This window comes from Enhydra lutris, unplaced genomic scaffold, assembly GCF_002288905.1.
Source record: "Enhydra lutris kenyoni isolate GAN:26980312 unplaced genomic scaffold, ASM228890v2 scaffoldscaffold1, whole genome shotgun sequence".
In the NCBI taxonomy this organism is placed as follows: domain Eukaryota; kingdom Metazoa; phylum Chordata; class Mammalia; order Carnivora; family Mustelidae; genus Enhydra; species Enhydra lutris.
Window position 1 is genome coordinate 13,441,555 of NW_019154085.1, and position 12,871 is coordinate 13,454,425.

General features: G+C 35.4%; 1 protein-coding gene across 1 annotated transcript in view; it reads right to left on the reverse strand.

The window, feature by feature from the left end:
• Positions 1-658: 658 nt before the first annotated feature.
• Positions 659-12,871, reverse strand: part of LOC111162385 (C2 calcium dependent domain containing 6) — a 137,815-nt gene continuing 125,602 nt past the window's right edge. The window contains exons 14-17 of the mRNA XM_022526812.1: positions 9,907-9,981; positions 7,374-7,584; positions 4,057-7,325; positions 659-1,006 (exon numbers count right to left, since the gene is read on the reverse strand). Of these exons, the coding sequence (XP_022382520.1) occupies positions 659-1,006; positions 4,057-7,325; positions 7,374-7,584; positions 9,907-9,981 (3,903 nt within the window). The remainder of the gene's footprint in view (positions 1,007-4,056; positions 7,326-7,373; positions 7,585-9,906; positions 9,982-12,871) is intronic.

The window sequence follows — 12,871 nt, forward strand, 5'->3', positions numbered from 1 at the left end:
TCCCAGGAGGTCTCTGATTTAAATCCTCTGTTGATTTTGCTAATTTTTATGTAGTTTCTACCATTTTATGTAGTTTCCTATGTTTTGTGCTATTAAAGAGGCCCTTTCATAGTGTTTTAAGTTCAAAGTGTTCAGTATAGGAGTCGTCTCAGGAATTACTATAAAATCTGATTAGCTTTATTTATAGTGTAAAAGTTGTACCATCAGAAACTAAAATTAAGAGATGTTCTCTAAGCCCAGAAAATGACATACTTTTGCGTCTTATAGTATAATTAGAACTGAAGAATAAGAGTATATTCATAACAAATGGCTAAACATAAATAATGGCAAATAAAGACTCTGAGAACTGGGTGGACAGGAATAATTAAGAGAATAACAAAGATTTGGGAAATCAGAGAACTATCAACTGGAGTGATACTGCTATATAGTGAAAAGGGGAAAAAGCTGGGAAATAAAACTTGATATGAACTGAATATATATTTCTTGCTCTGTTCCCTAAAGTTCATAAACAAAAACACATTTACATCAAAAGTGCTTCTTTTTCATTTTAATTAAAACAAAATGGTTCTAACAAGGTGAAATTTGGTTGTTGACATCTATCACACAGAAGGACAGATCTCCAAACCATTTTGTTCATTGGAGAAATTGACTGTTGGCCTTACATATTATTCTGAACTTTTAACATTTGTATAATATCACAAATGAACGAACACTTTTCAATATTCTCTTTTAATTTCTTTTTTTGCCTCATTTTCTGGATTTCATAATCTGGGATTGCATCATTTATGTGAACTAAGCCTGCTGAAATCATTCGAGGACTTGTTAATTTTCCGTTGTAGCTCTCTCGCCGTTTGTGAACCTCTGGAGCAGTATTCGGTCTTGCAAAGTGTTTTAACTGATTATGGTTATCATCCGGGCTTTTTCCTAAAAGCCTTGTTCTTGATTTTGCTTGCTCAACATGCTTAAATGAGGTCACGGGTATATCCTCAAATCTATCCGAACAATCCTAAATAGTAAAATAAAAGATCAGGTTGGTGAGTTAGTTTTCTTAAAAGTACATTTTAAATTTACAAGAACTCAAGTGTAGAATATCAATAGTTAAAGACAAAGAATGAAAGCATTAAATATTTTATAGGCAGTCCCCAAATTCAGATCCAACACCCAATGCTCCCTATTAGATACTATCAAAGAAATCATGCTTTAAAAAAAAAAAAGTCGTATTGTTTCAATGGATCTGTTATTTTACAAGGGATAGAAGATATGAAGCTGGAAACCAGAAAAACTTAGGAGAGGGGTCCTTAAGAGTCAGACACCTAAAGGCAGTCTGCCTATTCTAGAATTCTCCAAATTATATTTTCTGCAACCCTAAATATAAATCATGAATCATACTTCATATCATCCAAAGTTTCATTCTTTTAAAGTTAATAAACATCTTCTTTAATACACTTTCACATGCTCATAGAGAGCCTGGCATCTAAGGATAGAGTTATATACTGTTCATATTAAAGTAATAAAAATTGTTATGTACAATCTGAGAGTAAAGCAGTAAAACATTTAGGAAAATAACTGGAAGGATGTACACAAAGTAAATTTTTAAAGAAGATGGTTGGGTTAGGGTGGTGGGATTATGGGCTTTGTTTTCCTTTTCTTTTTTCAAATTTATATAATATGGCTCTGTTTTAGAATAAACCTATAATAACCTACAATTACCCTAACGAGGGTATGGAGTTATTAGTCATTCTTAAACTAGTTTAAACTAGTTTATTCTGCAGTATGAGCATCTTGTCCCTTAACACTTTGCTGAGATGACCACACCAAATGGAAAAGCTACTCTGATTTAGAGAGAAGGTGGGAATGAATTAATAGAATTGGAGGGTGGGGGGAGGTTGTACAGGGCTGAGAATTAGGGCAGCAAGAAAGATTTACAAAAATAGGGGTGCCTGGGTGGCTCGGTGGGTTAAAGCCTCTGCCTTCGGCTCAGGTCATTGTCCCAGGGTCCTGGGATCGAGCCCCACATTGGGCTCTCTGCACAGAGGGGAGCCTGCCTCTCCCTCTTTCTCTCTGCCTACTTGTGATTTCTGTCAGACAAATAAATAAAATCTTAAAAAAAAAGAAAGATTTATAAAAATGAGGTATAAGAGTCTAGAGATAAGTTGTACCTACTTTACATTTTTGCCTGGGTTGCAAAAATGCAAGGAAACATTCTCCCTCTCCCTTTTTAGGTACATGGAACAATTAGGTAAGCCACATTATTAAGGGAATTTCTGCTACTTTGGTGAGTAATACTTAATTCTTGCTTCACAGATGAAATAACTGATTACTAGAGTACCAATAGAGGCATGGAGACACCACAAACGGTTACTTTTCTGGATGCTCCTACAGTTCAGTTTCTCTGTGTTCTACTTTGATTCCTTTAGGAGATTCCTGGATTTTAGAAAAGAATCAGATGAGCCAGTCTTTCTGAGGATCTGAAAAATGCCCTCCTACCATTCAATTCTCTTTTGTCAACTTCACTGGGGAGAAAAGTTTAGGGACTGTTCTTTTAACAGAGGAAAATAAGGATAACTCTATCTCTTCTGCCTACTCTTAGGACAGATAAAGTTTCTGAGATCCTATATGATCTCCTATTATACAATATAAACACAATTTATTGTTTTGTTTGGAAAACTGACATTAAAGATTCAATTTGTCTAAAGGAACTTTAGAAAGTCGGTTCCCAGAACTATGAACCCATCTTCTACCTCTTTTTCCTAGCGGATACACACATTTATGTGTACAACACACACACATACCACTCAATATTAAATTACCAAATTTAAATAGAAAAGAGAAATCCAAAGTTGAAAGCATAAGCTAAATTGATAATATTTTTCCAGCTACTAATTTTACTATTTACTAAAGCTAAATATTTGCTTTACTACAGAAAGCTAATTCAAAGCAACTGTTCTAAATTGGAACTATTTTTCTCATTCAAAGGATTATGCACATCAAATTATCAATGTAATATCATTTTGGGATTTATGAGTTCTCCCAGGTGTAGGGCATGCCTATTTATATACACAAACAGAGAAGAGCAGCAGTCCAGAAAAGTAAAATAAGTCCCTTCCATTCCTAGTTTTTAACCTCAGAATGGTTTGTATAATGTCTGGTAGCAGGTTTACCTTCCTAATTGTTTTCTGTTAATAGGTTCAAATTCCCAAGTTCCTCAGCCCATGATAGAGCAGAGGGGCAACGGGAATAGAAGAGAGCTGAGAAGTTAAAATTTTTCCATTCATGGGGCGCCTGGGTGGCTCAGTGGGTTAAAGCCTCTGCCTTTAGCTCAGGTCATGATTCCAGGGTCCTGCGATCGAGCCCTGCATCAGGCTCTCTGCTTGGCAGGGAGCCTGCTTCCCTTCCTCTCTCTCTGCCTGCCTCTCTGCCTACTTGTGATCTCTATCAAATAAATAAATAAAATCTTTGAAAAAATTTTTTTTCCATTCATAATCCAATAGATTATAAATTTTGCATATCCATAATACTCATCAGGATAACCGGCACATAATATCTTTGTTTACTGAAACGAAGATAATTTAGCAATCTGAAGAATACTATTTATACTTATATCTGCACGAAAACAAATCCCAGCTATGTTTCCATGGGACAGAGCCCCTGCCAAGAGCTGTATAGGTTGTGCTGGCCCAGCAGTCCCCGGGCTTAGGGCTGAGTCAGAGCGGAGACTCAGCCAGTTCTCCATATACAGGGCTCAGGGCTCTGGCTCTAGGCTGTGGCCCTCTACAGAGTCTGCCGGAGGAAAGGGTGGCTTTTTCTGATTCATGCTCCAGAAGGAGTGCCCTTCATCTGTTTCATACAAAGGCAGTCCCTTGCTTTTGTGACTTCATTTCGATCTGGGTGAGGTGAATTTGAATGTCAAAAGAATTCTTGTAAGTTTGACAGTCTGTGTATCTTGGGACAACAAAGGTTACACACATACTTGCATACAGACATACACACCCTAAAGTAGATGATTGACAAACTTTGCCAAATGCAAAAGGAGAAGATTTAGAAAGACAGTATTACATGTATAGTTGTTCTCGCGGTCCAGTGAAGCAATGTCCTTGGAACAGATTTCCTTAGAATTTTCGCGGAGGGCAGTGAGGCTGGTAGTATCTTAACCATCTTGCTGAAGGACTTCTTCTGTTTGTTGCCATGGTCTCTTTCTTTTCGGACCTTGGGCTTTAGATTTTCTCTCTTTAATACTTCTGGGAAGAGGGATGGTTTTGAGTTTTTCTCAGCTTCCACACCTTTGTATTTAAACGACTGTGATTCAGGGAACCTGGCATGCTTTTCATTACAAATTCCATTTGTCCGTACAGAAAGAGTATGTATTTTTCTGTATTGTGCCAATGTTACTAGATGTTTTTTATTATTATTATTATTTCCTTTCAACCTCTGAATATACTGGTCTTCTAGCTTTGATTTCTCCCCAACCTCTAAACTGAAATAACTTAAAATGTTATTCTGCCTGGAAGGAAAATTGTATTTGTATATATATTCTTCATTTTCACTTGACATTTCGTAATTAGGAATTCTTGGATATGGAGACAGTACTGCTTCCGGTTTTTCCTGTGCCATCAGTTTATAGAGATTATGCTCCCTTTTTTCAAGGGACTTCATTTTTAGTGTCCTTTCAAGGCAAATATTTGACTGAGTTGCTTTTGATTTACCACTCCAACCATGTGAGTCTTGAATTTCTGTTTTAAAATAATTTTCTGCTCGAGAAAGCTGCATGAAACCATGTTCTTTCCTTTGTTTCTTAAGCACTATATCTGTAAGTCTTTCTGATGACTTATTTAATGGAATCGCTTGGGTATTTCTGATGAAAGAAGGTTGTACTTTAATTAATCTCAGGGGTTTGGCTCCTTCTTTAGGATAGTGTCTTTTCTGTTCCCCAATTATTGATGGATTTTCCTTAATATTCTGTAAGGAAAAATATTCCTTTTCTTCCTTTTTGGTTAGTTCTGTTTCTACAAGTCTCCCCTCAGGATCTTTTTGTAGAGTAGTTTTTTGAACAATTTTTGAATATTTATTTTGCTTTTCTGAATTCTCCTCCATAAATTGGTTTTCATTTCTAGAAGATAAATCTGGCTTTATACATTTTAATGGTATGGAACTAGAATTGATCAAATTTATACACTGGTTGAGCCCCTCTAATTGCCTTTCTGTGATTAGTCCTGATTTTGAAAGTCTTTCTATTAAAAGGCTCTGGAAGTGTTTGCTTAAATCAGCTTTTAGATTTAATAGTTCATTTTCTGATAAACCTGTAAGATAGTTTTGTAGAGATTTATTTAAGGGGTATTTCATGTTTAATTCAAGTCTCTTCCCAAAACTCCCCCTTGAAATATCTTGTCCTAACTCATGAAATGATATGGAGGCACTTTTAGTTCTTAGAGAAGACATGTTTGAGTTGATAGTCTCAGATTCTGTCTCTCTAAATAAACTGCTTTCTGAAAGGTTTTTTAGGAAATAGTTTTGGAGAATTTCATTTAAGAAAGATCTTAGCTTTATTTCCAAATGTTTATCTATGAAATGATGATTAAAATTATTTACAAAAGACATGATTTCTTTTACAGTTTCTGAATATTTTTCCAGAAAAATATTTTGCCCTTTTGGTTCCACTTTCTCATTCATCAAATACAGATTTTGGTAGATTTTTGGTAAGTCTTCTTTGGTGATGTGTCCAGATTCTGAAAGTCTTTCTACAAGGTAATGTTGGATATGTTTACTTAGTTCAGATTTTAAATTTTTAATTTCTAACTCCGAGAGTTCTTCTAGAAATACACACAGCTTTGGACTCAACATAGGTTTTCTGTCTAATTTATCTGTTTTATCAAAATTCTCTCTAATTTCTTCTAGGTCTTCTGTGTTATTTGGAAAAGGATGCTGAATTAGTCTTTCTAATTCTTTCCCTGGTTGTCTTCTTTCAGACTGATTATATTTGAAAAAAATATTAAACATATGTTTTAAAAAGGATTTTAACATTATTGCATCTGTGTCATTAAGTTTACCCATTAATGAGTTACTTAAATTTTCTAAAGCAGAATTTAGATCATTTTCTTCTCTATTCAACCTCTGACTATTATTTAGCATATCTGTTTTTTTATCTGGTGTTGACTGATATTTTGAATCTTGTAAGGATATATTTTGACCTTCATCCATATATTCATTGCTATTAAAAGAAGTGGTTTCTTTGGGAATGAGGAGTGTATTCTTCTCTAAAAGAGATTCTGTTCCTCTTTGGGTTTCTGAATAATCCTCTGTGGAATACTTCGGCTCTTCTTCAGCAAAGACTGTCTCTGTATCCTGCACAGAACCCTTCTGATATTCTTTATCTAACTCTATCACTTTGATTATCCCAGATTCTAAAAGAGTATCTACAGGAAATGCTTGTATTATCTGGCTTATGACAGATTTGGCCTGTGGCAATTCTATTTCATCATCGTTTTCTTCATAATGAAGTAGAATATTTGAAGATAAACTCTCCCAAGCTGTGGGTAATTGATTCTGCAAATTTACTGGTGTCTCGCTCGATTCTTTCTCTCCTACTTCCAACTCTGAGAAGATAGGTGCTGTGAATATTTGCTTTATAACATAATCATGTGCAATGTCACTTACACCTGGTTTGGATCTAGACACTTCAATTTTTGAATGCTTCTGGAGATTATTTTTTGTAAGTGGAAAATTGATCTCATCAGCCTCCAGGTGTTTATCACCTGGAGGTGAAACAAGTGCTCTTTCTACCTCTGGAGAATTTCTTGGTCCATCTTCAAGTGATGGTCCACTTTCAAGTAAATCTGCAAGAATATCTTTAGTTACTTGTCTTAAAAGAGACTTTGAATGTACCATGTCTTTTTCTGGAAGACAGATATTTGAGTCTTGGACTTTTTCAAATACTTTACTTTCCAAACTACTTTGTGATCCATCATGAATACTCAGAAGTGGAGAACTAGGACTTTTCTTTCTTGCTTCAGTGTCCATAGGAATCTCTGGTTTAGAAAATAATTTATCTGCTAGGTCTTGCAGATTTTTACTTAAAATTGACTTGAGCACCATTGATTGTTTTAAATTTTCTAGGTGGGGAGTAAGACTTAATGATTTTGAGAGGTGATATGTATTCACATTTCCAGTCACTGATGATTCTCCTTCAAAATTAGGTAGAGATACATTTGATAGTCTTTCTTTTAACTTATTCTTAGTATCTAACGTCTTTATTGTGGTCATATTAGGATCACGGGCTAAATTATTCTTAGTGTCTAAAGTCTTTACTGTGATGAAATCAGGATCACAGGCTGACTTTAACTTAGTCTTGGTGTCTAAAGTCTTTACTGTGGTGATACCAGGATCACAGGGCCAGGTTTTATTAGTAGGTGTTGCAGTTTTTGAGTATGTTGGGTAAGGAGGATCTTGGTCTTCATGCTCTATAATCTCTGCACTTGAAGTGTTTCTATATTTGGACATATCTTGGTCTTTCCTTTTACTGACTGATGTTTTGTTGCTTATATTCCTTAGAAAAGGATCAAAACCATTCTTAAGGTTGAATTTCTGGAACTGTAATATTAAAAACAAAAGGTAAGAAATTCTGTAGTATTTAGTTGAATTTATAATAAATTTTCTAGTTAATTTTCTTTGAGCAATCTGTCAAATTATCTATTCATTCACCCACCTTCTACAAAGAGAAAATTGACTTTAATTATTTTAAAATACTTGAAATTGGAATGATGAAAATGTTAATGCAAAATTTTAGAATTCTTAATTCTGATACTATTTTGTGTCCAAGAGCTTTTCGTAACCTAGAATATTTAAAATACTTAAACAGCATTCCTACATAGTTGTGTTTTGTTTTTTTTTAAGAACTTGATTTCCAGTGTTGCCTACACTTACTTAGACAATGGCTAACATCAGGATCTAAGTCCTATCTTATAAATATTTACCATTTTAGTGACAATACATGAAAAAATTAAAATGCAAAGTAAGTAGTAGATATCCCATTAGAAGTATCACAAATAGTTTCTAAAGACTAACTTGGGAGCATGTATCATCTGCTTTTAAGTCTGGAATTTCAACAATGACAATAAGTTCCACCCACTACTTAGCATGTCACAGTAGCATCTTACTTTTTGATGAATACCATACATGTCTTATAATGGTTATGAGAGAGCAGTACAAAAAAGTTCTGGATTGAGAACACAGGTAGCAACCTCTTCGACCTCAGCTGCAGCAACATCTTCCTAGGAACATCGCCAAAGGCAAGGGAAGCAAGGGCAAAAATGAACGATTGGGATTTTATAAAGATCAAAAGCTTTTGCACAGCAAAGGAAACAGTTAACAAAACCAAAAGACAACTGACAGAGTGGGAGAAGATATTTGCAAACGACATATCAGATAAAGGGCTAGTGTCCAAAACCTATAAAGAACTTAGCAAACTCAACACCCAAAGAACAAATAATCCAATCAAGAAATGGGCAGAAGACATGAACAGACATTTCTGCAAAGAAGACATCCAGATGGCCAAAAGACACATGAAAAAGTGCTCCATATCACTCGGCATCAGGGAAATACAAATCAAAACCACAATGAGGTATCACCTCACACCAGTCAGAATGGCTAAAATGAATAAGTCAGGAAATGACAGATGCTGGCGAGGATGCGGAGAAAGGGGAACCCTCCTACACTGTTGGTGGGAATGCAAGCTGGTACAACCACTCTGGAAAACAGCATGGAGGTTCCTCAAAATGTTGAAAATAGAACTACCCTATGACCCAGCAATTGCACTACTGGGTATTTATCCTAAAGATACAAACGTAGTGATCCGAAGGGGCACGTGCACCCGAATGTTTATAGCAGCAATGTCTACAATAGCCAAACTATGGAAAGAACCTAGATGTCCATCAACAGATGAATGGATAAAGAAGATGTGGTATATATACACAATGGAATACTATGCAGCCATCAAAAGAAATGAAATCTTGCCATTTGCAACGACATGGCTGGAACTAGAGGGTATCATGCTTAGCGAAATAAGTCAATCAGAGAAAGACGACTATCATATGATCTCCCTGATTTGAGGGAGAGAAGATGCAACATGGGGGGCTAAGGGGGTAGGAGAGGAGTAAATGAAACAAGATGGGATTGGGAGGGAGACAAACCATAAGTGACTCTTAATCTCACAAAACAAACTGAGGGTTGATGGGGGGAGGGGGGTTGGGAGAGGGGGGGTGGGGTTATGGACATTGGGGAGGGTATGTGCTATGGTGAGTGCTGTGAAATGTGTAAGCCTGGCGATTCACAGACCTGTACCCCTGGGGATAAAAATATATGTTTAAAAAATAATAATAATAAAATTTAAATTAAAAAAAAAAGTTCTGGATTATAGTGAAATTTCAGTGTAATATCCATGGGCAGTTTTGTAGCTCTGGGATCAAGATAGTCTATAACTGAAATAGCCTTTGAGGTGAAGTCTGTTATTCAAATGTTTCAAACATATTCTTATATTTGTTCATACAACCTCTACATTAATCAACTGAAAGGGGGAAAATGTGAAACTGGTATTTCAGTTTATTTCAACTTAGTTGCTCAAACTTCATTGTAGTAGATACATTTTATTACATCTGTTTTTCAAGTTTTAGTTGATATCCAGATGACAGTATAAGAATCCCCTGGGTTCTTCTGAGAAATACAGATTTCCAGGCTCCATTTCCAGATCAAGATTCATCAGGTCAGAGGTAGAATCTGAGAACATGTATTTTTTCAAAGACAGCCATATGTTTCTAATGGGTAGTCTGGTTTAGGAACCACTGAAATATATAAAGTATTAGAGAAGCCTAGTATTTAAATATAATTGTTATTGGGATAGAATAATTCAGGACTCACCTGATATTTTGGTTTGGATTCTATATATTCTGGTCTGAAATATGGTATAACGTTTTCCTTTGGTGAAAAAATCACCTTATAAAAAAAGAAGTTTCAATTTTAGACTGCTTGTAATACAAGGATATTTCCCAAGGTAACTGTATTCTTTCAACAGTTATTAAAGACATAAAAAAACGTAAAACCTAAATATTTTTCTCATAGCTACTATAATTTATTTGGCCAATTATAAGACATCTATACATATATATTTACACATATAACCTTAGCTTCCTTGATACTATAATTTTCACACTATTGAATTTATAAAATCAAAACAGTGCACAGCAACTTCAAGCAGAAACAAAAGTAAAGAAGAATCGGAATCGTCAGAATTAATATAAGCTCATTTTAAAAGGTTGTAAAATGCTTTAGATAATAAATGACATTTGAGGGGCCCCTGGGTGGCTCAGTTGGTTAAGCATCTGACTCTTGATTTTTGGCTCAGGTCATGATCTCAGGGTTGTGAGATCAAGTCCTGCATTGGGTTCATGTGCTGAGTGTGAAGCCTGCTTAGGACTCTTTCTTCCTATCCCTCTGCCCCTCTCCCACCCCTAGGGGAAAAAAAATGGCATTTGATATTGTATTGGGCTAGAAAGCATTTTCAATAATTTCTTAACCTGTAATTGCTAAATGTGTACTTAACACTGCCTAAGGAAACACTTGGTGCTAGATTAAGGTGTATAGGAACAATTATAGAGTCAGAGAACCACTGAATTTTTGGAGACGAAAGGTGCTGCAGAGATAATCCAACCCTACTCCTTGTTTCATACAAGAATCTGAAGTTCAAGTTTGTTGTCCCAAGTTAACCAGATGATTAGTAGTCTAAATCCTAAGTGTCCCAAATTTTCATCTGATATTCCTTTTGCTACACAATCAAGACTGCAGTGACTGAGAATGATGCTTTGGAAGCATCATAATGTGCATGCACACTGCCCACTCATCTAGACCAAATTTGACACCATCTCTTTGAGCATACATAGTACTACAAACTACTTTCAAATATACTCTCTCCTGTAGACAGCAGAAGGTTCATTATATATCAAATTAATTAAAATAACAGTTCAATGAATGATCTTTCCATAAGTAATACTTTTGGTTTTAAGTGTACATTAATATTAAGCAGTTAATAACATGACTTTTCTTAAATTTTCAGCAGCTTCCCATTTTTGTTGCTATTCATTGCCCTAACACATTGACTAAATTATTTCTATGAGTTTCTCAGTCTTCCCCATTAGAGTTTCTCTCCTTCAGACAACTGTGTCTAACTTTGAGTTCTTGAAATACATCTCAGACTTTTCCACATCAGTTCTTTTGCTTGTTTTTTCTTTGCTTAAATTTCCCCTAAAAAACAATTTGAACTCTAACATTTGAAATGTCATTACTTTAAATGAATAGAGTTATAAAAATTAAAAATAAATGAAATATATATGGGAAGTAGAAGAACAGTAAAAAACCAAAACAAAAAAACCCACATGAACTCTTTTTTGTAAAAAACACAAAAGAAAAAAATTCTTCCCTAAGATAAGCTTGAAAGAATGTGTGAAAGGACATAAAATGCTAACATCTCTGGAGGAGAGGAAACAGGACACTATTAACTTTTATTGTTTAACTCTGTATTATTATTTAAATGAACATGGAACACTTTATGAATAAAAAACTCTAGTACATTTATATGAGCAGAAATGCTTTAGGCATTCTTCTCATGAAGCTAGAAAAGAATAATAAAACAAACCAATATAGGAGCTTCAGGATGACGGACTAAACATGGGGCTCTCTTCTTTCCCACGTCCCAAGGTTCTAGTAAATTAACAGAAAACAATATTTCAAAAAGAAAAGTCCCATGGCAAATACAGGTAATCAATAAGGTGAGACACCAGGATTTAGAAAGTTGAGAACATTCAGAAAATTTGAAAGCAGATGAGACTGATTGAATGGAAACTCGCATCAAGAAAATTAGAGCCTTGAACTACAGAAATCAGGTGGGCCTGAGAAGCAAAAAAATTCAAGGACAGCATATACAAAGAGAATCAGATGATAGTACAGTTATCATAGTTATTAATTAGAGAGCTACATTCAGAACAGCTGAATCTTCTCTTTCTCAGCCCACAGAGCACATGCTGCTGGCAGCGTTGTCTTTCCCAATCAGACACACAAAAGATTTAAAAACAAAACAAAACAAAACAAAACCCCAAGGGGATTATGCTAAATGAAGTAAGCCAATTTTATGGTTTCATAAACCATAAAGACAATTTTATGGTTTCACTCATATGTGGAACATAAGCAATAGCATGGAGGACCATAGGCAAAGGGATGGAAATCTGAAGGGGGCAGAAATCAGAGAGGGAAACGAACCATGAGAGACTATGGACACTGGGAAACAAACTGAGGGTTTTAGAGGGGAGGGAGTAACAGGGTGATGGGTATTAAGGAGGACACGTGTCATGTGTCCTGAGTGTTATACATAACTAATGTAATGTGCTCAGTGTTATACATAACTAATGAATCATTGAACACTACATCAAAAACTAATGATGTACTATTCAGTACATACATTTGGAAAGCAAAAAATTGCTTTCCAAAGAAAATGTGCCATCTGTCCAGGTGGAGATCCTGTGAATTTTATGCCTTGATAGGGAAGCAGAATAGAGCTTGCTGTCACTGACATTTCCACATCAGATAACAGCAGGGGTTTAAAAAGAAAATTCCATCAGGAGAGAAACACATGGGTTCTTTGGAAATGTTGTTGGGTCCCCAGCCATCCTGCCTACTCTCTTCCATCACCATATACACTCCTGGGAAGCCTGCCTGTCTCACAGAGCTTACCTATACAATCGACATATTTCTTCATTCGCAAATATAAAATAAGCCAACAAAGTATACCAGATATATGAGGAAATCAATACATGCAAATGAAGAATGAATAAAA